The sequence below is a fragment of the Salvelinus fontinalis genome, chromosome 36 (assembly GCF_029448725.1).
Source record: "Salvelinus fontinalis isolate EN_2023a chromosome 36, ASM2944872v1, whole genome shotgun sequence".
Lineage (NCBI taxonomy): Eukaryota > Metazoa > Chordata > Actinopteri > Salmoniformes > Salmonidae > Salvelinus > Salvelinus fontinalis.
This window is the reverse complement of record NC_074700.1, coordinates 15,070,462-15,097,339: the sequence shown is the minus strand read 5'-3', so window position 1 is coordinate 15,097,339 and position 26,878 is coordinate 15,070,462. Positions and strand designations below refer to the sequence as shown.

Sequence of the window (26,878 nt, the reverse complement as noted above, 5' to 3'; positions counted from 1 at the left end):
GCAACGAAGGAGTGGCTTCGTAAGAAGCATTTCAAGGTCCTGGAGTGGCCTAGCCAGTCTCCAGATCTCAACCTCATAGAAAATCTTTGGAGGGAGTTGAAAGTCCGTGTTGCCCAGCAACAGCCCCAAAACATCACTGCTCTAGAGGAGATCTGCATGGAGGAATGGGCCAAAATACCAGCAACAGTGTGTGAAACCCTTGTGAAGACTTACAGAAAACGTTTGACCTCTGTCATTGCCAACAAAGGGTATATAACAAAGTATTGAGATAAACTTTTGTTATTGACCAAATACTTATTTTCCACCATAATTTGCAAATTCATAAAAAATCCTAATATGTGATTTTCTGGATTTTTTTTCCTCATTTTGTCTTTCATAGTTGAAGTGTACCTATGATGAAAATTACAGGCCTCTCATCTTTTTAAGTGGGAGAACTTGCACAATTGGTGGCTGACTAAATACTTTTTTGCCCCACTGTATGTATACTGTAGCTAATAAAGTAATACTAAGTGTATGTTGTGTAGAAAGCTGTTAGTAGCCCATGTGCATCACCCTAATAATTTGGTCTATTTTCACCTCTTAATTTCGCCTACTGTTCTGACTTGGTGGTGCACATGTAGCCTATAACCTGTTTTTGAGAAATGTAATCATTGAATATTGTAACGTTAAGAGCTTTCATTGTCTGCTAATATGCCCCCTTTATTTATTCCACTTTCTGACTTGGTGTACCTCAAGAACACTGTAAGAACAGCCCATGTTCTGAATTCTGTTGCTGTACATTTCAAAAGTGCTGAACTTTTGACTACGTCTGTCCTAGCTTCCTCATTAATGCCTTAATCGAAATGACAGATTGCCTTGTATCTGCTTGTTGTCCCCTTATTCCATAGTTTGTTCATCTCTTGTTCATCAATTGTCAGTATAAACTACATTTGTTTAAGCAAGTCAGCCATATCAGCTATGTTTTTTTTAAAGGCAGTAAATGAGGCTGAATTAACTGTTTCGCTGCCAGACAAGGCTCTGCTGATAGCCAGGTGCAGCAGTGGTCAGGTGTTGGAACTGCTGTTGGGACTCTGCGTTGGGACAGATTTATGTAGGCCCTAACAGTTTATGGGTACCAGTAGTCACCGTTATAGTGCAATTCATGTATTGTTTAGTGTAGTGGCTTAGCTGGCATGCATCCCACATCATTTGTTTTTGCACCACCAAGATTTACATGCTAAAATCGCCACTGGTTATTTGTAAATACAGGGAACTAAAGTGATGGATTGCAACTCAAATCTTATCTTGTTGGCTGGAAATGGCAAGGAATGTTGGTATAATTGCAGCAGCAAGTGGATATGTGTGTGTGCATACTTGCATGTTTTGAGTACCTTCGCTCGCACACAACAGACATTGGTTTGAAGAAAATCTATTGACAACACCTCACCTTGCTGTGTGGATCAACCTCCGACATAAGGCTATGTTCAAAATAACACAAACATAAGCTGCTGGGGTGTTTTCCCTGTGTTTGCGAGAGACATTTCCATCTTTACAAGTCAACACTGTAGATATACTATCAGCGGCAGAGCCTAGTTTTACTCCCCAAAAAAGTAAAACAAATTACTGGGCCTCATTCCACCATCTGCCTCATCTCGTGACCTCACAACCTTTTCACTTTTGTTTTCCAAGACGCCTTTCCTTGTTGAACGAACCGGTACGGACAGATCATTTAACACTAAAATGGATCTTGGGGGTAAAAGCCAAAATAAAACATCAACAGTAATCTCTTGAAGCAAAGATGTGGCCAACCCAAATTGTTTGTTCTCCCTGCTTGAATCCAGGTTGCAGATACATTGTGTTGCTTCTTTTCAGATATTTTTATGTCATAGAGTGGCTTAGGCTGGTCAATGAGGGGTTCCGTTCCCAATAAGCTTATCTCTGATTCATATTGTTCAGGTAGTACAATGGGAATTGGTAATGTTGATGCACAATATAATAACAATGCATTACCATGCCAGGACAACACCCTGAAGAAAAAAATACAAAAAAGTCATTTGAAACAAGGAGGGTTGTCCTTTAACTTGTCCAATTTGAACCCCTGGCCAATTAGAAAACAGGATTACATCAGTAGCAATGGAAGTTTTAATGCCTAGTTTTCAATATCTCTGGCTGTACTAATGTTTTGTGCTTCATTCATTCAAAATAGTTTTTGCAAGGGATTGTCTAGTGGTTTTGATTCCAAGGACCACCCATATGTAAAATGTGTGCACACATAACTGTATGGCATATATTATTGTTACTATATTAAGGGTTGTTTTTGAAGGCTTCCTCAAGCATATTTCATTGAATTGGGATATAAGCATTTTCAAGAACACCCACCTCTACTCACAAAGGTGGTGAATGAAGAAAATATGCACAACTTCAATGATTTATTTGAAAGATAATGGCGGCAAGGCTATGCAGCAGTAGCTGAGGAGAATCATTTGCAAACAGGCTGTAGTTAGAGCGGTCTCCTGATGATAAAGACATCAATTGTAATACCCAGAGCACGGCGGCTTTATCAATTCCTTTGCATGAATGGAGGCCTTTCATCTGTGAAGGTTAAATATCGCCAATGAGAGTCAATACCTGAGATTTGGTAATAAGACTTACTGTCGCATGCCATTTCCATGGAAACAACAATTTCACACTAGATACTGTGTCTGTGTGGGCCTGTTTTATTCTCGCTCCATTTCCTTTTCTGCAGTTTTTAAGGGCATATTGGGAGGATAGCAGGGATAAAAGAAAATAAATCCACTTTAAAGGGAATATAATCTCTGTATGTTCAGGGTTTCTGTTGGTGGGTCAGCCTGAGATACAAATAAATTCAACCCCCCCCCCCCCCCCCCCATTCAAAACTACGGCACACAGGTAAGATCTATAGCATTCATTGTTTGATAAATTAACACTGAGTTGGTGTGTGTGTGTGTGTGTGTGTGTGTGTGTGTGTGTGTGTGTGTGTGTGTGTGTGTGTGTGTGTGTGTGTGTGTGTGTGTGTGTGTGTGTGTGTGTGTGTGTGTGTGTGTCTGCACACAGTCGTGGCCAAACGTTTTGAGAATGACACAAATATTAATTTCCACAAAGTTTGCTGCTTCAGTGTCTTTAGATATTTTTGTCAGGTGTTACTATGGAATACTGAAGTATAATTACAAGCATTTCATAAGTGTCAAAGGCTTTTATTGACAATTACATGAAGTTGATGCAAAGAGTCAATATTTGTAGTGTTGACCCTTCTTTTTCAAGACCTCTGCAATCCGCCCTGGCATGCTGTCAATTAACTTCTCGGCCATATCCTGACTGATGGAAGCCCATTCTTGCATAATCAATGCTTGGAGTTTGTCAGAATTTGTGGGTTTTTGTTTGTCCACCCGCCTCTTGAGGATTGACCACAAGTTCTCAATGGAATAAGGTCTGGGGAGTTTCCTGGCTATGGACCCAACATATTGATGTTTTGTTCCCCGAATCACTTAGTTATCACTTTTGCCTTATGGCAAGGTGCTCCATCATGCTGGAAAATGCATTGTTCGTCACCAAACTGTTCCTGGATGGTTGGGAGAAGTTGCTCTCGGAGGATGTGTTGGTACCATTCTTTATTCATGGCTGTGTTCTTAGGCAAAATTGTGAGTGAGCCCACTCCCTTCGCTGAGAAGCAACCCCACACATGAATAGTCTCAGGATGCTTTACTGTTGGGCATGACACAGGACTGATGGTAGTGCTCACCTTGTCTTCTCCGGACAAGCTTTTTTCCGGATGCCCCAAACAATCGGAAAGGGGATTCATCAGAGAAAATGACTTTACCCCAATCCTCAGCAGTCCAATCCCTGTACCTTTTGCAGAATATCAGTCTGTCCCTGATGTTTTTCCTGGAGAGAAGTGGCTTCTTTGCTGCCCTTCTTGACACCAGGCCATCCTCCAAAAGTCTTCACCTCACTGTGCGTGCAGATGCATTCACACCTGCCTGCTGCCATTCCTGAGCAAGCTCTGTACTGGTGGTGACCCTGTTATTCAAACTCAATCAGCATGACAGAGTGATCTCCAACCTTGTCCTCGTCAACACTCACACCTGTGTTAACGAGAGAAGCACTGACATGATGTCAGCTGGTCCTTTTGTGGCAGGGCTGAAATGCAGCGGAAATGTTTTTTGGGGATTCAGTTCATTTGCATGGAAACGAGGGACTTTGCAATTAATTGCAATTCATCTGATCACTCTTCATAACATTCTGGAGTATATGCAAATTGCCATCATACAAACTGAGGCAGCAGACTTTTTGAAAATTAATATTTGTGTCATTCTCAAAACTTTTGGCCACGACTGTATATGTTCAGTGCCTGAGGGTGTGCAGTGTGTGCATGTGCCAGTGTGTGTGTGTGTGTGTGTGTGTGTGTGTGTGTGTGTGTGTGTGTGTGTGTGTGTGTGTGTGTGTGTGTGTGTGTGTGTGTGTGTGTGTGTGCGGGCGCGCAGGGGTGGGATTCATCCTGCCCCTGCGCATCTATCTTTATAAGTTTCATGTCTGTACCTCTGTCTCCCAAATCTGAAGAGTAGGATAGCTTATTCCTCTGAACTCACAAGGGCAGATGGCGTGGAATGTTATCTTCCTTCAGAATGATGTACAAGATATGAGGGTAAAATACTGTATGTTCCAATACTACTGCTGTTTTAGATCGCATGCAACAAATTTACAATGAAAGCATTCTTGTGTCATACAACTGATGAGTCATTTAGCTCTGCTAGAGGAGAATGAAGTAGACGTCTTGCCGGTAGGAAATTTAACATTCATCCTTCTGACTTGTTCATCAGGCCTACAACGTGGTATTAATGTTCCATGCTCATTAAAGGCATGGATTATATGGTCCAACATCATCCAACGTATTCCAAAAATTCCCCAAATACCATTGAATGCTTGTGTTTGAACAACACCACGTGAAGGGAAGAGTGGCAGAAAGAGATACAATCAAAATACAGTGATCTTAAAGAAGGGACGGGGAAAATTGAAAAGGACAGAGAGACTCATGTAATGTATCCAACAGCACGTTTTAATGAGACACCTTGACAACCTCGTCGAGATCCGAACATCCATGTGTCAGAATAAGAAAGGCCACACAAAGGGTGTTCCTTTTGTCCGACTGTCTCGACAACAATCCATATCCCATAATACCGTTTTCCAACCCCCACTTCAAATAGGCCCTGCTTTGTCACAGGATGTGGGGGGTACACAGTGAGGCTCGCACAAGCTCAACGAGGCATTATGTATCCGTCAAGGGCGGACGTCTTGTGATAGTCCATCGCTATAAATGAGCTCTTGGAAGGACGGAAGGATGGGGGAAGAGATGAGGACTGGGGATGAGCTGTGCGTCTTTAAAAAGGGTATTTTCACCAAACAGCATGGGCTCCGGTTAGGGGAAGTCATTGGCTTTCAAGGGCCTCTTACTGTCTGTCTGAGACGACTGAGCACACACAAATGTGTAAACACTAACACACATGCATGCATACGCATTGGCATTCACACCCACGCACGCACAAACACACAGGTTGAGCAGGTTGGGTTGCTAATATCAGAATCTCAGGTGCCACCAACTGGCATTTAACCTCTAACCTGCTTCAAGGGCCCTGCTCTGTGACCTACTATGTGCTACTTCCAGCCTCTCTAATGTGTCTGTCCGTCCGTCCGTCCGTCTGTCTGTCTCCGTCTGCGTCTGTCTGTCTCCGTCTGTCTCCGTCTGTCTCCGTCTGTCTCCGTCTGTCTCCGTCTGTCTCCTTCTGTCTCCGTCTGTCTGCGTCTGTCTCCGTCTGTCTGCGTCTGTCTGCGTCTGTCTCCGTCTGTCTCCGTCTGTCTGTCTCCGTCTGTCTGTCTCCGTCTGTCTGTCTCCGTCTGTCTGTCTCCGTCTGTCTGTCTCCGTCTGTCTGTCTCCGTCTGTCTGTCTCCGTCTGTCTGTCTCCGTCTGTCTGTCTCCGTCTGTCTGTCTGTCTCCGTCTGTCTGTCTGTCTCCGTCTCCGTCCGTCTCCGTCCGTCTCCGTCCGTCTCCGTCCGTCTCCGTCCGTCTCCGTCCGTCTCCGTCCGTCTCCGTCCGTCTCCGTCCGTCTCCGTCTGTCTCCGTCTGTCTGTCTCCGTCTGTCTGTCTCCGTCTGTCTGTCTCCGTCTGTCTGTCTCCGTCTGTCTGTCTCCGTCTCCGTCTGTCTGTCTCCGTCTCCGTCCGTCTCCGTCCGTCTCCGTCCGTCTCCGTCCGTCTCCGTCCGTCTCCGTCCGTCTCCGTCCGTCTCCGTCCGTCTCCGTCCGTCCGTCCGTCTCCGTCCGTCTCCGTCCGTCCGTCCGTCCGTCTGTCTCCGTCTGCCTCCGTCTGTCTCCGTCTGTCTGCGTCTGTCTGCGTCTGTCTGTCTCCGTCTGTCTGCGTCTGTCTGCGTCTGTCTGTCTCCGTCTGTCTGCCTGCGTCTGTTTGTCTGTCTGTCTGTCTGCGTCTGTCTGTCTGTCTGCGTCTGTTTGTCTGTCTGTCTGTCTGCGTCTGTCTGTCTGTCTGCGTCTGTCTGTCTGCGTCTGTCTGTCTGCGTCTGTCTGTCTCCGTCTGCGTCTGTCTGTCTGCGTCTGTCTGTCTCCGTCTGTCTGTCTCCGTCTGTCTGTCTCCGTCTGTCTGTCTCCGTCTGTCTGTCTCCGTCTGTCTGTCTCCGTCTGTCTGCGTCTGTCTGTCTCCGTCTGTCTGCGTCTGTCTGTCCGTCTGTCTGCGTCTGTCTGTCTGTCTGCGTCTGTCTGTCTGTCTGCGTCTGTCTGTCTGTCTGCGTCTGTCTGTCTGTCTGCGTCAGTCTGTCTGCGTCTGTCTGTCTGCGTCAGTCTGTCTGCGTCAGTCTGTCTGCGTCAGTCTGTCTGCGTCAGTCTGTCTGCGTCTGTCTGTCTGCGTCTGTCTGTCTCCGTCTGTCTGTCTGTCTCCGTCTGTCTGTCTGTCTCCGTCTGTCTCCGTCTGTCTGTCTGTCTCCGTCTGTCTCCGTCTGTCTCCGTCTGTCTGTCTGTCTCCGTCTGTCTCCGTCTGTCTCCGTCTGTCTGTCTCCGTCTGTCTCCGTCTGTCTGTCTGTCTCCGTCTGTCTCCGTCTGTCTCCGTCTGTCTCTGTCTGTCTGTCTGTCTCCGTCTGTCTCCGTCTGTCTGTCTGTCTCCGTCTGTCTCCGTCTGTCTGTCTCCGTCTGTCTGTCTCCGTCTGTCTGCGTCTGTCTGTCTCCGTCTGTCTGTCTGTCTCCGTCTGTCTCCGTCTGTCTGTCTGTCTCCGTCTGTCTCCGTCTGTCTGTCTGTCTCCGTCTGTCTCCGTCTGTCTGTCTGTCTCCGTCTGTCTCCGTCTGTCTGTCTGTCTCCGTCTGTCTGTCTGTCTCCGTCTGTCTGTCTCCGTCTGTCTGTCTCCGTCTGTCTGTCTCCGTCTGTCTGTCTCCGTCTGTCTGTCTCCGTCTGTCTGTCTCCGTCTGTCTGTCTCCGTCTGTCTGTCTCCGTCTGTCTGTCTCCGTCTGTCTGCGTCTGTCTGTCTCCGTCTGTCTGCGTCTGTCTGTCTCCGTCTGTCTGCGTCTGTCTGTCTCCGTCTGTCTGCGTCTGTCTGTCTCCGTCTGTCTGCGTCTGTCTGTCTCCGTCTGTCTGCGTCTGTCTGTCTCCGTCTGTCTGCGTCTGTCTGTCTCCGTCTGTCTGCGTCTGTCTGTCTCCGTCTGTCTGCGTCTGTCTGTCTCCGTCTGTCTGCGTCTGTCTGTCTCCGTCTGTCTGCGTCTGTCTGTCTCCGTCTGTCTGCGTCTGTCTGTCTCCGTCTGTCTGCGTCTGTCTGTCTGCGTCTGTCTGTCTCCGTCTGTCTGCGTCTGTCTGTCTCCGTCTGTCTGCGTCTGTCTGTCTCCGTCTGTCTGCGTCTGTCTGTCTCCGTCTGTCTGCGTCTGTCTGTCTCCGTCTGTCTGCGTCTGTCTGTCTCCGTCTGTCTGCGTCTGTCTGTCTCCGTCTGTCTGCGTCTGTCTGTCTCCGTCTGTCTGCGTCTGTCTGTCTCCGTCTGTCTGCGTCTGTCTGTCTCCGTCTGTCTGCGTCTGTCTGTCTCCGTCTGTCTGCGTCTGTCTGTCTCCGTCTGTCTGCGTCTGTCTGTCTCCGTCTGTCTGCGTCTGTCTGTCTCCGTCTGTCTGTCTCCGTCTGTCTCCGTCTGTCTGTCTCCGTCTGTCTGCGTCTGTCTGTCTCCGTCTGTCTGCGTCTGTCTGTCTCCGTCTGTCTGCGTCTGTCTGTCTCCGTCTGTCTGCGCCTGTCTGTCTCCGTCTGTCTGCGTCTGTCTGTCTCCGTCTGTCTGCGTCTGTCTGTCTCCGTCTGTCTGCGTCTGTCTGTCTCCGTCTGTCTGCGTCTGTCTGTCTCCGTCTGTCTGCGTCTGTCTGTCTCCGTCTGTCTGCGTCTGTCTGTCTCCGTCTGTCTGCGTCTGTCTGTCTCCGTCTGTCTGCGTCTGTCTGTCTCCGTCTGTCTGCGTCTGTCTGTCTCCGTCTGTCTGCGTCTGTCTGTCTCCGTCCGTCTGCGTCTGTCTGTCTCCGTCCGTCTGCGTCTGTCTGTCTCCGTCCGTCTGCGTCTGTCTGTCTCCGTCCGTCTGCCTGTCTGCCTGTCTCCGTCCGTCCGCCTGTCTGCCTCCGTCCGTCCGCCTGTCTGCCTCCGTCCGTCCGCCTGCCTGTCTGTCTCCGTCCGCCTGCCTGTCTGTCTCCGTCCGCCTGCCTGTCTGTCTCCGTCCGCCTGCCTGTCTGTCTCCGTCCGCCTGCCTGTCTGTCTCCGTCCGCCTGCCTGTCTGTCTCCGTCCGTCCGCCTGTCTGTCTCCGTCCGTCCGCCTGTCTGTCTCCGTCCGTCCGCCTGTCTGTCTCCGTCCGTCCGCCTGTCTGTCTCCGTCCGTCCGCCTGTCTGTCTCCGTCCGTCCGCCTGTCTGTCTCCGTCCGTCCGCCTGTCTGTCTCCGTCCGTCCGCCTGTCTGTCTCCGTCCGTCCGCCTGTCTGTCTCCGTCCGTCCGCCTGTCTGTCTCCGTCCGTCCGCCTGTCTGTCTCCGTCCGTCCGCCTGTCTGTCTCCGTCCGTCCGCCTGTCTGTCTCCGTCCGTCCGTCCGCCTGTCTCCGTCCGTCCGCCTGTGTGTCTCCGTCCGTCCGCCTGTCTGTCTCCGTCCGTCTGTCTGTCTCCGTCCGTCTGTCTGTCTCCGTCTGTCTGTCTCCGTCTGACTGTCTGTCTCCGTCTGACTGTCTGTCTCCGTCTGACTGTCTGTCTCCGTCTGACTGTCTGTCTCCGTCTGACTGTGTCTGTGTGTGTGTGTGTGTGTGTTTGTGTGTGTGTTTGTATGTGTGTGTATATATATAAGAGTTCCTCTTTGCCAAGATTTTGTCAAACATCCCAATTAGCAATCTTAGAAAGATATTCAAAGGCTTTACAGTCAAACATCTAAATATTCATTCCAAGTTCATGCGATACAGATGTAGGGTTTTAATTTGAGCCAGTTTGCTATAGCAGGAAAATAATCCGACAGCATGACAAAATGTGAATTATTATGTGGATTATAATTAATGGATATTTTTGTAGGAGTTGATACATTTGATACAAGGGAAAATCAAGTCTGAAATGTAAAGGTGGAAATTACAAACATCAGAAGCCTTTTTAAATCTTAAATCTTGTGCCACAGGGTGATCACATTAAGATCCTACATCTGTACTTCAGAACATGACGCCAAACAGAAAAAAACAATAATCTCCCTCACAAGCTCCACAGAACCAAATGATTTCAGATTTGTCAGACTGTGCTTTGGAATATTTGTTTGGAAACTGTGTCACTACTATATCCGCCTCTTAGACATTCAAATTCCTCTAAGAACAGGAGGGGGTAAAAGAGGGGGGAAAGAAGGGTGAAAAACAGAGGAACTTTTCACAAACTGTCTGTGCAAGTCAAAACACTATCTGCAAATACATGTCAAAAGGCATCAAACCTTCGCGTAGCGCTGCAGGCATAAAGTGTCACTCCTTACATCTTCTATGACAAGAATGTACATTTATACATCCACTGTATTTGATTTATCACCCTATTTTGATCTTTGATCAACTGTTGAATGTACCATTCAGGCGGGTGACTAACTCTGTCGATCACCTATCAAATCAACCTCACGCCTCCTCACCAGTAGTGTGTTTGTCCTCAGTCTCAAGGAGTGTCAACAGATATCTCCCAGCTGGGATATGGACAGGCACATCAAACCAGGAGTTGATTGACAAAATAGACAGGTGGTATTTCTGTCTGAGGGAAGAAAACGATGTGGCTGTCAATACAAAGCCCCCAGAATCAAAACAGTGAATGGCATGACTACCCCATCTAGAGAATTGGGATTCGTAGATGTTTGTGTCTTGAAAAGCACGACTCAAAGGACTGGTTTTAGTTTTTGTGTGTAAATGTGGGATATTGACTTTCTATTTACATGTTGCCAAGACAACAAGAAAAAAAGGAAAATAATCAGTCAATTTAACCACTGGGTACTGTATACTGACTTTCAGTGCTTTTGAGCATTTGCACCAAAACTTTATACATTATTATAACTTTTTGCGCGCCATATAACCGGGATTGATTTAGATCATGACTTCATTATTCAGGAGTACATTCATTTCCTTTAACTTTTTGTCACTGCAGTTAAACCTTTTGCGGGAGCGGAAATGTTTTTCTTGGAACATTTTTTGGTTTCCTGAAACCCAGCAGAACAGAAACAGCTCATGTCAAGACATGAATGACTGTCAATGAGCCAAGCATGAACCACCTTAGAATGTAACAAAAAGCATTATGTATGCAGACACATTTCCCTCTGGACCTGTAATGGACTATAATCTACCATCTTTATGATAGATATGTTTCCAAGATCACTTGGCACACTCAGACTCTCATCTCACATACCTCAAATAATAACCCATAATGTACTGAAAGAGAACAAACCTTGTGTAAACACCAAAAGCCATTTCCAATAAAAGTTAGAATGCACCTGTCCATCAATGTCTAGCTTTTTCATTACCATTCAAGATATTGGAGCCATGGAACGGCATTTCCCCTTCAAGTCAATGTTCTGTGATTGAGTGGACCGGCGGCCATATCGAGTGGACCGATAACCCACACGATGACTGCTTCCGCCTATCCAGTCAAATTTAAATGTTCTGAGGAGCTTTGTCCATTCTAGTAATTCTCTTTCTACACTGCAGTGCACAAAATGTGGTGAGTAGTTAACTCAATGAGAAAGACAGTAGTTGAACAGTTTTGAACAAATTCATTTCTTTAAATTTAAAAGAGAAGCAAGAGTGAGTGAGAGAGAAAGAGAGCTAGCTATATTTTGTTGTATTTTTTTCCACTTTCACTTACAGTAGCTAGATAATGCAGCAAGCTAGTTTAGCCTACTCAAACACCCAGCCCAAACAGAGAGGGATGCTATGTTAGCTAGCTGGCTATGACTATCCAACTCTGGAACTCTTCCAAGTCAAGGTAAGCTTTTGGTTTTATTAATAAATTGCCCGCCGGTGTAACTGCTAAACTGCTTGCTGACTGCATGATTGTAGCGGGTTTAGTTTACTAATGCATTAGTTATAGTAGCTATGTTGACTATGACGTTAGTTAATATGGTGACAACAATGTAGGCTGTGTGTAGCGGTTATGATATGAAGGTTTGGCTTGGGAAGGTTTTTTCGCATGGTCACAGACAGCTGATGTGTTGTGCACTGAGGCATAGGAAAAGGTGAGAGGAGGACAGTGCGTAGATGCGAGAAGGAATTATACAATGAGCAAAATGATCATGCTGTTTGTATGGGGCTGCTATGAAAGTGAACTGTGTTTGCGTGTGACCAGGTGTGTATTCATTGTACCGATTCTATTGAAAAACGTTTCTTAAAAGTATGCAAACGGAACAAAACAGGGATATACAAACGTGAATTTGATCATTGAAACTCTTGTTTGCAACTGTTGGACTAATGATTACACGCTAGATCAGCTAGATTCAGGCAAGAGTGTGCAAGGCAGTATTGAATGTGTCACTGTCTGTCACCTTGATTACTCCATTTTTTCTCTCGACCTGTGCACCTATGTTGAAAACTTTAATTCATAGGCTAGGCTGTAGTAACCTCATGATGGGTATAGGAAAAATGTGAGTATCATGTAGTAGCCTAAACCTGCTGATGTTACATTGAGCTCTGTGAATGGAATATGAATGACAGTCATCCAATGTGCTGTAATAGAAATGAGATTAACATTCTCCCTCGCTGACCGACACTGGCTGCAGCTATATACTTATTAAGTGACTTTGACTTAAGAAGATTGTTGTGTTCACCATATTGATTTAATTGAAATAGTGTTTTTTATGTAGAGAGAAATTTTAAATAACTGAATTGATTTACATAAAAAATTGAAGTATACCTTACTCAAAAACAGCATTTGTATTACTCATATGAAGGAGGTATTGCTAACTTCAGCTATTTAAGTTTCTTAACTTAATTGTTTTAAGGTAATCAGTTTCCCCAGAAATTATCCGGTTTTACAGTGTATGTTTGGAGCAATCCATTTAGGCCATGTAATGGTTCAAGCCCGGTGACCAAGCCCGGTGACCACGAGGACCTCCCATCGATCCCAGCCAGGATTAAGAATCCAGGGGTCAGCTCAGGAACATTGGCCCTCCTGCATTTGGCCATGTATGTTGATAGAGTAATAGCTTATAAAACATTGCCATTGATTTCCAGGAGACAGACAAAGCTCAGGTCTTGGACGTTATAGGGGAGGGAGTGGACATCAGCAAGCTCAGTGCTAACCTGTACCTGCTCTCCAAGAGTTGGTCTAAGAGAGGTCAGAGTTCACGGGTTGCCAAAAAAAGAGTGATGAGACACATTATCTCAACATACATTTTTGTCTTAAGACCAGCCATAAGGCTATTGTGGAAGAAATGAGACAATAGTAACATTGATGTGATAAAGCAATGTCCAAATTCACTGGATACATGTTCCCATACGGGCATATATTGTGTGTTTGATATGAATACTCTTGTTGACCCTTGTAATATACGTAATAACTATGGTTAATGATCATAATCTATTGTCCCGTTGGATTAAATTGATTGATTGGTAAAGTGTATATATTACAATGGGGAGACAGAGCATTCAATCAGTATTACCCCTAGAAAGAGGGTTACCTTGGGAAACATGCTTTCACAACAGAAACATCTGAGGGCAAGATAACTTCAATTTCAAACCCCTGCATTGCCATTGCAGGACACTAGAGACATAACACACTGAACCAACTATGTTACACTTCACCCCACTTTGAGCTCCTCCTCACTGCACCTGGGTCACTGCACCAATTTTGTCTGAGGTTGGAAGCCTGCCCTCTTGAGCTGGCAGAGCTAAAGCTTAGGCATTCGTTCGGGGGGCTAACACAAGACTTCAGGTCCAACGCAGGTTGCCAGATCAGCACACATTTCAGGCCAGAGGTCTAGTACTGCTATTGTAAATCGTTATGTTACAGGGAGACCTGGGGTTGCCAGATTGTGGACTAACCTGAGGAGGAGGGAGCCCACCGGCTCCAGGTGGGCAATCTGGCAACATGGTGGTCTTTTGAGGAGTGCTGCACTGGCAGTTCGGGGAAGGGTTGGCCATGCTCCAGTTTCCGTTGGTGAAGATGTTGCTGATAGAGGGATCCACTGTGGGAGTGAACCACTTAGAATCATTCGGGACACATGGGAGATTTCTGAAGGAAAAGGGGAAAAACAACGATGAAAGTGATGATGAAACATAAGAATCCAGCTGCTAAGCTTCATAAGAAACCAGCATAATTCAATAAAGAATACATCCGAATAGGAAAAATGGATACTTCGGCAGAGGAATTCTCAGCAGTTATCCTCAGAAAGACATGCCATTCTCATATAATACCTGTTTAGGTCAAGCTCTCTCTAAACAGAGATAATAAATCATGTTATCAACACAGCTACAGCATACAAGTCTCCTTATCTAAAACATGCAGGTAATGTAGCATGTTTCAATAAGCAGCTGAAGAATTAGGGAAGCAGAACAGCTTGATAAAGCATGTTGAACCTGATCAGGCTTGACAGAGAGGAGATAGAGCAGATATAGGATATCAGGGGTACTTACTATTGTCAACATTATTTCAACCCCTAACCGTAAAACAAGGCAAATCTACACAATACAAACACCATTCACCTCTGGGAACCCCAGAACAAATGAATATAAAACAAATGGTGGTATATAAATTAGAATGAAGCCGTGAATAATGTATTGTGATTATTCATGTATTATACGATACATTGTAAATGCCTTCAGTCGTATGCAATTAATATTTGAAGAATCTTATTCCATGGTTGGATTAAATCAATGATTTACTTTACCGCATGGATATTGTAAGAATAAAACTGAACTTTGTCTCTCAAAGAATTATCCTCCATGAGATATTCAACTTCAGATTCGGTCAAATCATCCTTTTTATAAAAACATGCCAATGGGCCATATGTCGACCCAATTCCAAATCAACCAGTCTCAGCTTTAGATTTGGTCAAAACAACATGTTTGAGGTGAACAATGTGCCAATTGGGGAGATGTTTGCCCAATTTCAAATCGACCCTTTGCCCCCACCCAAAATGCACTTGTGGAGATCTGAAGGAATGACTGACAAGAAAACAATGTGGGAACGTTTACATCAAGCATATCAGAGGGTATCCAATCCTTTCAAATGTTCAGGAGTCTTATGGCTTAGGGATAGAAGCTGTTTAGAAGCCTCTTGCACTTCCTGGACAATGTAGATATTGTCATGCTGTGCAAGAACATTTGAAAGAGGAGAAACACTGCAAACAAAACACATTTAGTAATAATCTGTGGATTGAGGGACAGGTGTGTTAAAATGGCCGCTGGTCATACTTACGGTATCGGGTTGTTGGCCATGCAGCGAGTCCCAAACCCAGGATTATTCACCAAAGAGTCCGCCACCCGAGCAACCTCCGTGTTATTTGGCGGTCCATCATTGCTGTAATGAAATTGGACCTTGTTAGCTAGACTCCAACACTATCCCTTACAGGAGGGCTAATTATCGACATCATCCAAGGTGATCGTCTAATCGTTTAATTGCACACCATCTTGGATTTACAGAACATCCCCAGTCCTCACAATAACAAACAGACTGTGCACATATTCAGAGAATGTGGAAACAGAACATTTTGAAAGGTGCAAACTGCAATTTCTACATTCCTCCAACCACATCCCTTAGATTAATAGGAAACCAAGTGGTGGGGCTGCCATTGACTGAAAAACAAATTAAGCATTGTGGCTTTAAGAGCTGAATGTTAGGCAGAAGTTCAGGCTCAAAGCACTTGGATCATGACCTGACCAACTGTTTATCCTGGTGGAACTTTGGGAGTTTCAATTACTGGACCAGATAGTGTAACCGGGGGTGATCAAGCACGCCATAGCATTGATTAGTTCACTGAGGGCATGGCCCACGGAATCAACAAAGATGAAGAGAATGGGTATAATGTATCCATCTCTAGATAGAGAAACTGGCCAAAAGGAAATGAGACCAAAAGGAGTGTTTTTGTTGGGATTTGGGATTTAAAGTAGTGCATGATGGCCAGCTAACATGCAACCAGATTTAGTTTAATAAAGGATGAATGAAGAATCGTTGTATGGCCCTGGAATTTTGTTGAGAACATTACATTTCCAAATGAATACACACCACTGAGCACGCATGGGTGAGAAAAGCTCTTGGCATTCTGACTGAATAGAGCACATGTCAACATAACATAAACTCTGTGTGTGTGTGTGTGTGTGTGTGTGTGTGTGTGTGTGTGTGTGTGTGTGTGTGTGTGTGTGTGCGTGTGCGTGTGCGTGTGTGCGCGTGCGTGCGTGCGTGTGCGTGTGTGCATCAGAGCACGCTATTGTACATATGTGCCTGGAGGAAAAACAGACCGCTTTCTACAATCAATGTATACACAATCTCTGCTCTTTGTCTTGAGTGTACCTTGGCGCTGCGAAAACAGCGTTTTATAAAGATCATGGCTAGGGTCCAGCTGTAGTCACTGCTGGCCAATGGGATTATTACAATGTTCATAGGCTCATTTATCTCTCATGAAGGTCAACCTATAATTTCCGCCACCATAAGCGAGGAGTCCAATCGAAGTGGCTGATTGTAAAAATGGATTTGGCTCAGCCATCTGTTTTAACATTAACAATAGCTGGGTCTGCTTCCCAAATGGCACCCTATTCCCGATATAGTGTACTAGTTTTTACCAGGGCCTGTAGGGCACTGGTAAAAAGCGGTGCACTATAAAGGGAATAGGATGCCATTTGGGAAGCACTCTTATTCAAAGTAACAAGACTATTGGGGGATCAAAACGAGCAGAGACACACTGGAACTAATCTTAGGTTGAATCTTAGGTATATCTACAGAAAGGGAAAATCTGAGAGGTAATAGTCTATTTAGATGCAATGAGATTACAACAAACAATGCAGATTTGAGTGTTGAAATACTAATTTGGGAAATAAAATAGGCTTAATGTTCCCGGAAGGAAATATGATGCGTTTCCTTGAGTGTAAAATAAAAATGGTTACTTTCTCATAAGAATGCTTTGGTGGAAAGGATGGTTTTTAATCATCATAGCCTCCACTCTCCCGGTAAAGGAAAATCAGTCAGGTGGATGAACTTTGTGAAACATCACAGAGTAACAGAGCAGAGAGTAGTCTGATTAAACATGCAACCCCCTCCTTTCAACTCCCCTAATATCTGAGACAGCATTGTACGCATATTACATGTTACAGGAATGAAGTCCTAAGACAATTTTGTCCGTGGGACAATTGTGTTTGAATCTAACGGTGTCATCAATGTACGACCATACTGTGATATGAATTTAGTATCAGGACAACTTCTTTTTAAAATAATCTTTTTAACCTGCATTTGAATCTGTATCTTTTGCCACATTTCCCAGGCACGTTTGGTTGACATTGACTAATTGAGCTTGTATGAATTATGCATACCTTCTCTGTCTCAGCCTGGTATGGCTTTCCAGCTTAAGACTTCACAAAGGGAAGTGTCTTAAAATTATTCAGGGGAGAAGACAATATGCAGTAATTGACCACAGAGAATGTCAGAGAAGAGAAAGAACTTCAGCTTGCTAATGATGTGACACATAACCAGGCTAGATTCTGGTCGTTCTGATGAGTTCTGCATATTTAATGTGGCATAACAATTGCAGTTAAAACTCACTGCCTTTAGTCTAACTTTGACTAAGAAGGTGAAGCTCTACCTGTGATTTCCATAGCAACATGCTAGAGCCTGATATTGTCTGTTTAAAAGCCCGGTGCAGTCAAAAATCAGTTTTTCCCATATTCTTTTGTATCATGTTGTAAAACAGCTGATGAAACTAATATTATAAAAGTGTGAACAAGTTTGATCAGTGTTATTCCTGATATTTGCTGGTTGAAAGTACAATCTAATCAGCAGATTTGCATGGAGGCGTGTTTCGGCTGTCCATGTTGACATCACCATGTGGTTAATTGGTTTATAGACCACTAACAAAAGAGAGTACCGAACCTCTCTGCTAATAACAGCTAGTTTTCAGTTTCCCCCTCCCCACTCAGACCCAGACACTCCTAGAAAAATTCTTCCTTGAAGATAAAAAGCTATTTTTGCCCATTTTAATTGAACACTATTATAGCAACGTACTTAATTGTTACCCAGAAATGATTTGATATTGCTATAAAAACGGCTGCATTTGGCCTTTAAACTGTCCAACAGGATCAATCTATTACAATGCAATGATCTCCCCTGGATAAAATAAGCAAACCTCAATAGAATATCAATGAGCGGAAGCAGGGAATCCAATAAGATTCATTGTCACTGCAGCGGTTGGATACATTAGCAGAGTATCGGCAACTCTATGAAATATTCAACATGTTTTTCACATTATTTCGACGTTTTTCGGGATATATTTCGAAAGCAAACCCCAAAACGCAGAACAAGAAATTCTCAAAGAAAATGTACAGATGGTGAACTTTCACAGAAGATATCTGTGTTACTGTAAGTCTAAAAACAGGCTTGCCGATATGTTATGTATAGAATGTTTATGCTGTCCATAATAGGACAGCCTCAACCTCAGGAGAAAACAAAATCCTGCTGAGATTGAGGCTATCCTAATATGGGCACGGTAAATGTAAGTGTTATTTTGGCCACTTGAACAAAGAGCTGTAGAACCTTTTGAAGATCTGAGGGCCCATGACAAATCTTTTCAGCCTCCTGAAGGGGAAGATACATTGTCGTGTGTTTGTGTGTGTGGACCATGTGAATTCCTTTTTGGCCTGGACACAGAGGAGCTTGTAGATCTCGACCCACTACAGCCCCGGCAATGTAGATGGTGGTGTGCTCGGCCCTCCGCTTCCTGTAGTCCATGATCAGCTTTGTCTTGATGACGTTGAAAGAGATCATCTTGACTGGTTACATCACCGCTTGGTATGGCAACTGCTTGGCAACCGACCACAAGGAGCTACAGAGGGTAATGCGTACGGCCCAGTAGATCACTGGGGCCGAGCACCCAGCCATCCAGGACCTCTATACGGTATAAGAGGCTGGCCCTAAAAATTGTCAAAGACTCTAGCCACCCAAGTAATAAACTGTTCTCTCCACTACTGCACGGTAAGCGGTACCGATGCACCAAGTCTGGAACCAACAGGACCCTGAAAAGCTTCTACCCCCAAATCATAAGACTACTGAACAATTAACCAAGTAGCTACCCGGACTATCTGCGTTTATCCTATTTGCACAACTCTTTTGACTCGTCACATACGCTGCTGCTACTGTTTATTATCTATCCTGTTGCCTAGTCACTTTATCCCAACCAATACTGTACCTACTCATTCAAGGGTTTTTCTTTATTTTTACTATTTTCTACATTGTAGAATAATAGTGAAGACACCAAAACTATGAAATAGCGCATATGGAATCAACACAAAAAAGTGTTAAACAAATCAAAATATATTTTATATTTGAGATTCTTCAAAGTAGCCACTCTTTGCCTTGATGACAGCTTAGCACACTCTTGGCATTCTCTCAACCAGCTTCACCTGGAATTCTTTTCCAACAGTCTTGAAGGAGTTCCCAGATATACTGAGCACTTATTGGCTGCTTATTTTCATTCTGCAGTCAAACTCATCCCAAACCATCTCAATTGGGTTAAGGTCAGGTGATTGTGGAGGGCAGGTCATCTGATGAAGCACTCCATCACCTTCTTGGTCAAATAGGCCTTACACAGCCTGGAGGTGTGTTGGGGCATTGTCCTGTAGAAAAACAAAAGATTGTCCCACTGGCGTATCGCTGCAGAATAATGTGGTAGCCATGCTGTTTAAGAGTGGCTTGAATTCTAAATAAATCACAGTGTCATCAGCTAAGCATCCCCACACCATCACACCTCCTCCTCCGTGCTTCATGGTGGGAACCACACATGTGGAGATCATCCATTCACCTACTCTGCGTCACACAAAGACACGGCAGTTGGAACCAACAATTCAACCATGAAGGTCTGTTTCACACAGTCTCCTAGGAACAGTTGATGCTGAGATGTGTCTGTTACTTGAACTCAGTGAAGCATTTATTTGGGCTGCAATTTCTGAGGCTGGTAACTCTAATGAACTTAACCTCTGCAGCAGAGGTAATTCTGGGTCTTACCTTTCCTGTGGTGGTCCTCATGATAGCCAGTTTCATCATAGCGCTTGATGGTTTTTGCGACTGCACTTGAAGAAACTTTCAAAGTTCTTGAAATATTCCATATTGACTGAACTTCATGTCTTTAAGTAATAATGGACTGCTGTTTATCTTTGCTTATTTGAACTGTTCTTGCCATAATATGGACTTAGTCTTTTACCAAATAGGGCTATCTTCTGTATACCACCTCTATCTTGTCAGATCACAACCGATTGGCTCAAACGCATTAACCTGTTGAGGCTGGGGGCGCTGTTGTCACTATTTATGCTAATCGTGTAATTTTTGAAACGGCTTCCCACAAAATTCTTGATCGTACAATATGCATATTATTATTATTATTGGATAGAAAACAGTCTATAGTTTCTATAGGAGTTGAAATTTTGTCTCTAAGTGGAACAGAACCCATTCTACAGCAATTTCCCTGACATGGAGTCAGATTTCAGAAATGTTGGCCCCTGATCTGGAGTCAGTTAAAAGGCCACAGTTATTGCTATGAGTATACGGACACTGCTTACGTCTTCCCCTGGATGCCTTTACGTGATGACGATTTGAATGGGGTCGATTGCGCGTTCACAGGCACTACAAATTAAAAAACCCTGTAGCTAGGAACTCTTTTCTTGCTGCGTTATGCGCCTGGAGGACATCGACCCGCACTTGTTCCAAGCATTAGTGGAGGGAGTAATATTACTCTGGTCATGTTTCTACTCGTTATAGGAGTTAAAAACATCATAAGGTAGTTAATTTAAAGCGTTTTATAGCAATTTATATCCGTTTAGTGCGATTTTGGGACATTTATTTCTGAAACGCTGTGAATTGCTGGGCACGCTTCCAGTTCATCCCGAACGCAGTTGGCATTTCCACATGGCAAGAGGACAGCTTTCCACCAAAAGACGATTAGACCCAAGAAAGGATCCTTTGCCCAAGATACTGATGGAAGAACAGCTCAAAGTAGGACATTTTTATTATGATAAATCGTGTTTCTGTCGAAAAATGTTAGTGGCTTAGGACGCCATGTTTTTTGACGTAGCTTCGCTTGGCGCAAACTGTATTGAAAAGTAAGGATAATTTAAAAAATGTAATTCCGCGATTGTATTAAGAATTAAATTGTCTATCAATCCCTGTCCACCCTATATTTTTTAGTCACGTTTATGAGTATTTATGTATAAGAGTAGATCACTGTCTAATATGGCGCACGGACATTTTCTCACCAGCTGGGCTACATTTCACATTGTCTAACCATGATTTTGGTGGCTAAATATGCACATTTTCGATCAAACTCTATATGGATTGTGTAATATGATGTTACAGGAGTGTCATCTGAAGAATTCTGAGAAGGTTAGTGAAAAAATTAATATATTTTGGCGATGTTGACGTTATCGCTCACTTTGGCTAGAATCAATGCTGGGCTGCTATGTGCTATGTGCTATGCTAATATAACGATTTATTGTGTTTTCGCTGTAAGACACTTAGAAAATCTGAAATATTGTCTGTATTCACAGGATCTGTGTCTTTCGATTAGTGTATGCTGTGTATTTTTACGAAATGTTTGATGATTAGTAAGTAGGTAAACACGTTGCTCTATGTAGTTATTCTAGTCCATTTGTGACGGTGGGTGCAATTGTAACCTATGCCATCTACCTGAAATATGCACATTTTTCTAACAAAACCTATCCCATACCATAAATATGTTATCAGACTGTCATCTGATGAGTTTTTTTCTTGGTTAGGGGCTATAAATATCTTAGTTTAGCCGAATTGGTGATAGCTACTGGTGTTGGTGGACAAATAAAAGATGGTGGATTATGCTAATGTGTTTTTAGGTAATAGATTTACATCTTTACATATTGTGTCTTCCCTGTAAAACATTTTAAAAATCGGACATGTTGGCTGGATTCACAAGATCTGTGTCTTTCATTAGCTGTATTGGACTTTAATGTGTGAAAGTTAAATATTTTAAAAAAATATTTTTTTTTAATTTCGCGGCTCTGCCTTTTCAGTGGGGGTGGGGGGGGAGTGCCGCTAGCGGCACCCTCAGCCTAGACAGGTTAAGAATGAAAGAAATGACAGAAATCTACTTTTATCAAGGCACACTTGTTAATTGAAATGCATTCCAGGTGACTACCTCATGAAGCTGGTTGAGAGAATGCCAAGAGTGTGCAAAACTGTCATCAAGACAAAGGGTAGCTACTTTGAAGAATCTCAAACAGAAAATATATTTTTTATTTGTTTCACATTTTTTTGGTTACTACATGATTCCATATGTGCTATTTCATAGTTTTGATGTCTTCACTATTATTCTACAATGTAGAAAATAGAACAAATAAAGACAAACCCTTGAATGAGTAGGTGTGTCCAAACTTTAGACTGGTACTGTATGTACTGTACTACCTCAATTACCTCGTACCTCTGCACATTGACTCGGTACTGGTACCCCGTGTATATAGCCAAGTTATCGTTCTTCATTGTGTATTTATTCCTCATGTTATAATTTTTCTATATTTTTCTCTCTGCATTGTTAGGAAGGACCAGTAAGTAAGCATTTCACTGTTTGTTTATGAAGCATGTGACAAATAAATTGTGATTTGATTTGAGGTTAGAAAGAAAGTGTATATATCCCGTATGGCACCCTATTCCCTATGGAGTACACTACTTTAGACGAGGGCATTTTCTGGTAAAAAAAAAGAAAAAGTAGTGCCTTATATTGTGAACAGGGTGCTATTTGGGGCACACTGTAAGATGAATTATTTAGTATGCCATTGCAGACTCAAACATGGAAGGAAAGGACTAGCCTGGTTCGAGACCTTTATGTGCTTCAGACAATTTCTTTGACAAACAATGTCATGATGACATACAGTATGGGGTTGATATGACGGCGATAGTCAGAAGAGTTGGCTGAAGCGTACACACTTAGAGACCAGACCTGGAATTAATGGAGTGCCTGATTTAGGGGAAAGTAATCAAAACAATTAGTCCCTCCAAACATTGGAACTAGAAGCGATCCGCAGTATCAGCTACATTATGTGGTTTCTGCATTCACATGCATACACAACAGTATGCTCATTGTTCATAACAATACAGTAGAACTACTTTACATCTTTTAAGAATGATTTTATACCTGTCCTGGTCAGGTTACCCAGCTGCGTTCGCTACATTTTACATATTCAATACAAACATCAACATGTACACCTGCACTGAGAGGTGTCATTTTATAGTCTGAGAGCATGGCGTTTCAGTGGCTCACCTGTAGAATGTCGTTTGGGGCAGTCCATACATCCAAGGCTGCAACTCCAGGTTGGGGTACTCCGCAAAAGGGGGGACGATGACGGAGAAGATGAGAGACAGGCAGACGAAGACAGCAGGCAGAATCACCTGTGTGACATAGATATGATATCAGAATCAGCTGCAAAATGACGCTTCTTTGCGCATGGCCTATTTTAGGTATCCTATCCTTTCAATACACTGTTGTGACACTGTCACAACACAAGGCTGACACAATGCTTGTCATATCAGTTCATGACAATAACGGACTGTCCACATAACTCTGTAATGATACTAACAAAAGTTGGATATTTTCCATGTTAGGACTGTGTCATGGCTGGTCTGTCATTCATGTCATCATGTGACAGACGCTACATGCAAGTCTTGCATACAGAGTACTGTTATAGTACAGTATGCTTTGTTATTAAGTTAATCTAATCTAATAGTGTGATATCTAAAATAATAGTTTGTGTTACGGCACCACTTTCACCAGCCAACCAAATGAACAGAGCATATTCCCCATAGAACTAGAAGAAGGATGTAGTTTCATGTGTACGACCGAGGCTCCCTCAGGCAGCATCAAAGTGTTATTGCACAATCCAATTAGTAAATGCTGGGAGTGATAATTTGTCTTTTCACTTGTCATGTGCTTTCACTCAGATTGGAAATGTGTACTGCACTGCACTGAATAAGCATCATTCAAATGAATTACAGTGCATTCGGAAAGTTTTCAGACCCCTTGACTGTTTCCACATTTTGTTACGTTACATTTGTTTGTTTTTAATCCATTTTAGAATAAAGCTGTAACGTAATAAAAAAAGGAAAGGGGTCTGAATACTTTCCGAATGCACTGTATCATTGCCACAAATCTATTAATCGTGCTTGCATTTGTGTGTGTGCGCGTGTGGCGTGTGCGTCCGTGCCAGTGCCTGTGTGTGCCTGCTTGCATAGTTGTGGAAGAGATGGAGGGGTAATTCATAACATCTACTGCTACAGTAGTTACATCATCCTACCCCCATCATCAGCCCCAGCCCCCACCCCCACCCAATCTCTGTTACACTCCACAATGATAGTGATGCAAGCAATAAGACATGAGACCAAACCCTTTTGTACCCGTGTCAATTATTATGCTCACCGTGAACTTGTTTTGGCTGCCATGCATGTGTAAGGAGTTTTATTAAACACTTTCAAACATCATCAATCGTCACCCACTTTGCTTTATTCTCTTTTCCACCATCGAAGCTCACTGCCACAATTTCTTCCCTTTCTCTCCCACTTGGAAATGTTCACTTTTCATTGCCGTTCTTGGAGCTGACAAAAAGTCAAAGACAGAATGCACAATATCTCTTTAATCACTTGTACCGCTAGGTACTCCACCGAAGAGAGATGTTTGCTCAACTTGATTAATTGCATGCTGCAATTGCCGGAGCCCATTCAAACAGTACAATACATTTGAAAAATGCTATATTTACCGCAGAGTTCTATGTAAATGCAGGCACCGGAAAAGGAATAGTCCGCGTTTACTGAAAAGCGGCTTAATGAGACAATACGTAAGATGGAGGACAACAGAACACACACTCGGACTGTTTTTGTGTGTGGCAGCTTGTAGTAGTTCTTCTGCAAACACCCCGCAAACAATAGAGAAAGTCATTACGTTCACAATGTACAGCACATACTCAAATTTGGTGAAACAACGAATATCATCTTTCTAAATGGGTACAATACAAACACCAAAACACAAATATTGTGTTTTGTGATTCACTGTAAAATGGCATTTCATTTGAGGGCAGACTGGCTTGTTGGCAAAATACATTTGTTTTTGTGAATCAACTCGCTTGCACAGGTAATGCACAGGTAATGTACAGGTAATGCACAGGTAATGTACAGTGTACATATTAGGACATACATACTGCATCAGACATCCAACAGAAAATGCATCCAACATACTACGTGCTACTCGTCTGATGTGGCATACGTCCTAATATGTACACCAGCCTACATGTAAAACAGACCATCAACCATAGAGATACAGTACTAGTCAAAAGTTTGGACACACCTACTCATTCAAGGGTTTTTCTTTATTTTTACTATTTTCTACATTGTAGAATAATAGTGAATACATCAAAACTATGAAATAACACATATGGAATCATGTAGTAACCAAAAAAGTATTAAACAAAATAAAATATATTTGAGATTCTTCCAAGTAGCCACCCTTTGCCTTGATGACAGCTTTGCACACTCTTGGCATTCTCTCAACCACCTTCATGACAAATTATTTTCTAACAGTCTTGAAGGAGTTTCCACATATGCTGAGCACTTGTTGGCTGCTTTTCCTTCACTCTGCGGTCCAACTTATCCCAAACCATCTCAATTGGGTTAAAGTAATGATGGACTGTCGTTTCATTTTCCTTATTTGAGCTGTTCTTGCCATAATATGTACTTGGTCTTCTTCCAAATAGGGCTATCTTCTGTATACCACCCCTACCTTGTCACAAGACCACTGATTGGCTCAGACGCATTAAGAAGGAAAATAAATCCACTTTTTAAAAAAACGTTAATTGAAATGCATTCTAGGTGACTACCTCATGAAGCTGGTTGGGAGAATGCCAAGAGTGTGCAAAGCTGTCATCAAGGCAAAGGGTGGCTACTTTGAAGAATATCAAATATCAAATATATTTTGATTTTCTAAACACATTTTTGGTAACTACATATGTGTTTTTTCATAGTTTTGCTGTTTTCACTATCATTATACAATGTAGAAAATAGTCAAAATAAAGAAATGAATGAGTAGGTGTGTCCAAACTTTTGACTGGTACTGTACAGTATATGATATACTAATAGTGTTCTATTTAATTCTATTCCATCAAGAGGGATAATCATGACACCTTGGTCTCAATCCAGACCGGTGTGGAATAAATGTAGAACAACATAAGTAATATGTATTACACTCTCCACATTATGTATCTGACCTGGGTTGTCAAGGCGATGCTACAGTATATACTGTACGATGTTGGCCATTAAAGGCTAATTGATAGGAAATAACAATGACTCGCAATAATAAATTAGACTAATTCACAAGTGCTAATAACAGAGACTCACTGCAATACACAGGCTAATTTGATGACTAATAAGAAGAAATAGGCAATTGATGGAACATTTCAGAACACCATAGAAAGCTACTTCAGGGGCCAAGCTTAAGGGTGTAACTTTGTTGCCCTTGGTTACATATCTGAGAAGTCAAAGAGCAGCTCAGACCATCAATTAACTGACGAGTAAACCACAGGATAATAGAGAAACGGTAGAACAAAGAGACTGGAAGGTCAATGTTGTAGGAGTCTACAAAAACAAGACTGTCATTTTCATTTCCCTGTGAGTATGATGCCCCGACATTGACATGACATAATTCACTTTTCAATTAACTGTCGAAGTAATACGAGCTTAAAATTACAATCATGGGTCTGGTTTCCCGCATTCAATGTTTCTAATTTTTTATGATAATTGTTCTTCAAGTGCAATGTTAATACCAATTGTTTGGCATAACACACAAAAGTGTCACTAGATATCACTTCACCTTGCCGCAAACTATCGGCTGTGTTCAAATTACACATTCACTCTTGGGAACGACCAAAGTCTCTTGGGGGTGCACAGCAACAAAATAGTTTAATTCTTATGAGGGGCCTGATTCGCAAACCCCCCACCCCCTCCGTGCTTCCATTGGCGGGAGGGTCATCTGCTGTGGAAGCAGAGGACTTCCATTTTGAATCAAACACGATGCTTCCTCACACAAGTAGCTCTGAAATCCCCTTTCCCAAAAGGCATCGCAATCAATCCCATGTACGCACGCCGAGCTCCGATTCAGTCAACTTCGCTCACACGACACAACCAATGAGCTC

At 43.2% G+C, this 26,878-nt stretch overlaps 1 protein-coding gene across 1 annotated transcript in view; it reads right to left on the bottom strand.

The window, feature by feature from the left end:
- The window catches only part of LOC129835257 (phospholipid-transporting ATPase ABCA1-like), a 245,041-nt gene that overhangs the window by 85,206 nt on the left and 132,957 nt on the right, over positions 1-26,878 (bottom strand). The window contains exons 30-32 of the mRNA XM_055900807.1: positions 22,966-23,093; positions 14,901-15,002; positions 13,526-13,715 (exon numbers count right to left, since the gene is read on the bottom strand). Of these exons, the coding sequence (XP_055756782.1) occupies positions 13,526-13,715; positions 14,901-15,002; positions 22,966-23,093 (420 nt within the window). The remainder of the gene's footprint in view (positions 1-13,525; positions 13,716-14,900; positions 15,003-22,965; positions 23,094-26,878) is intronic.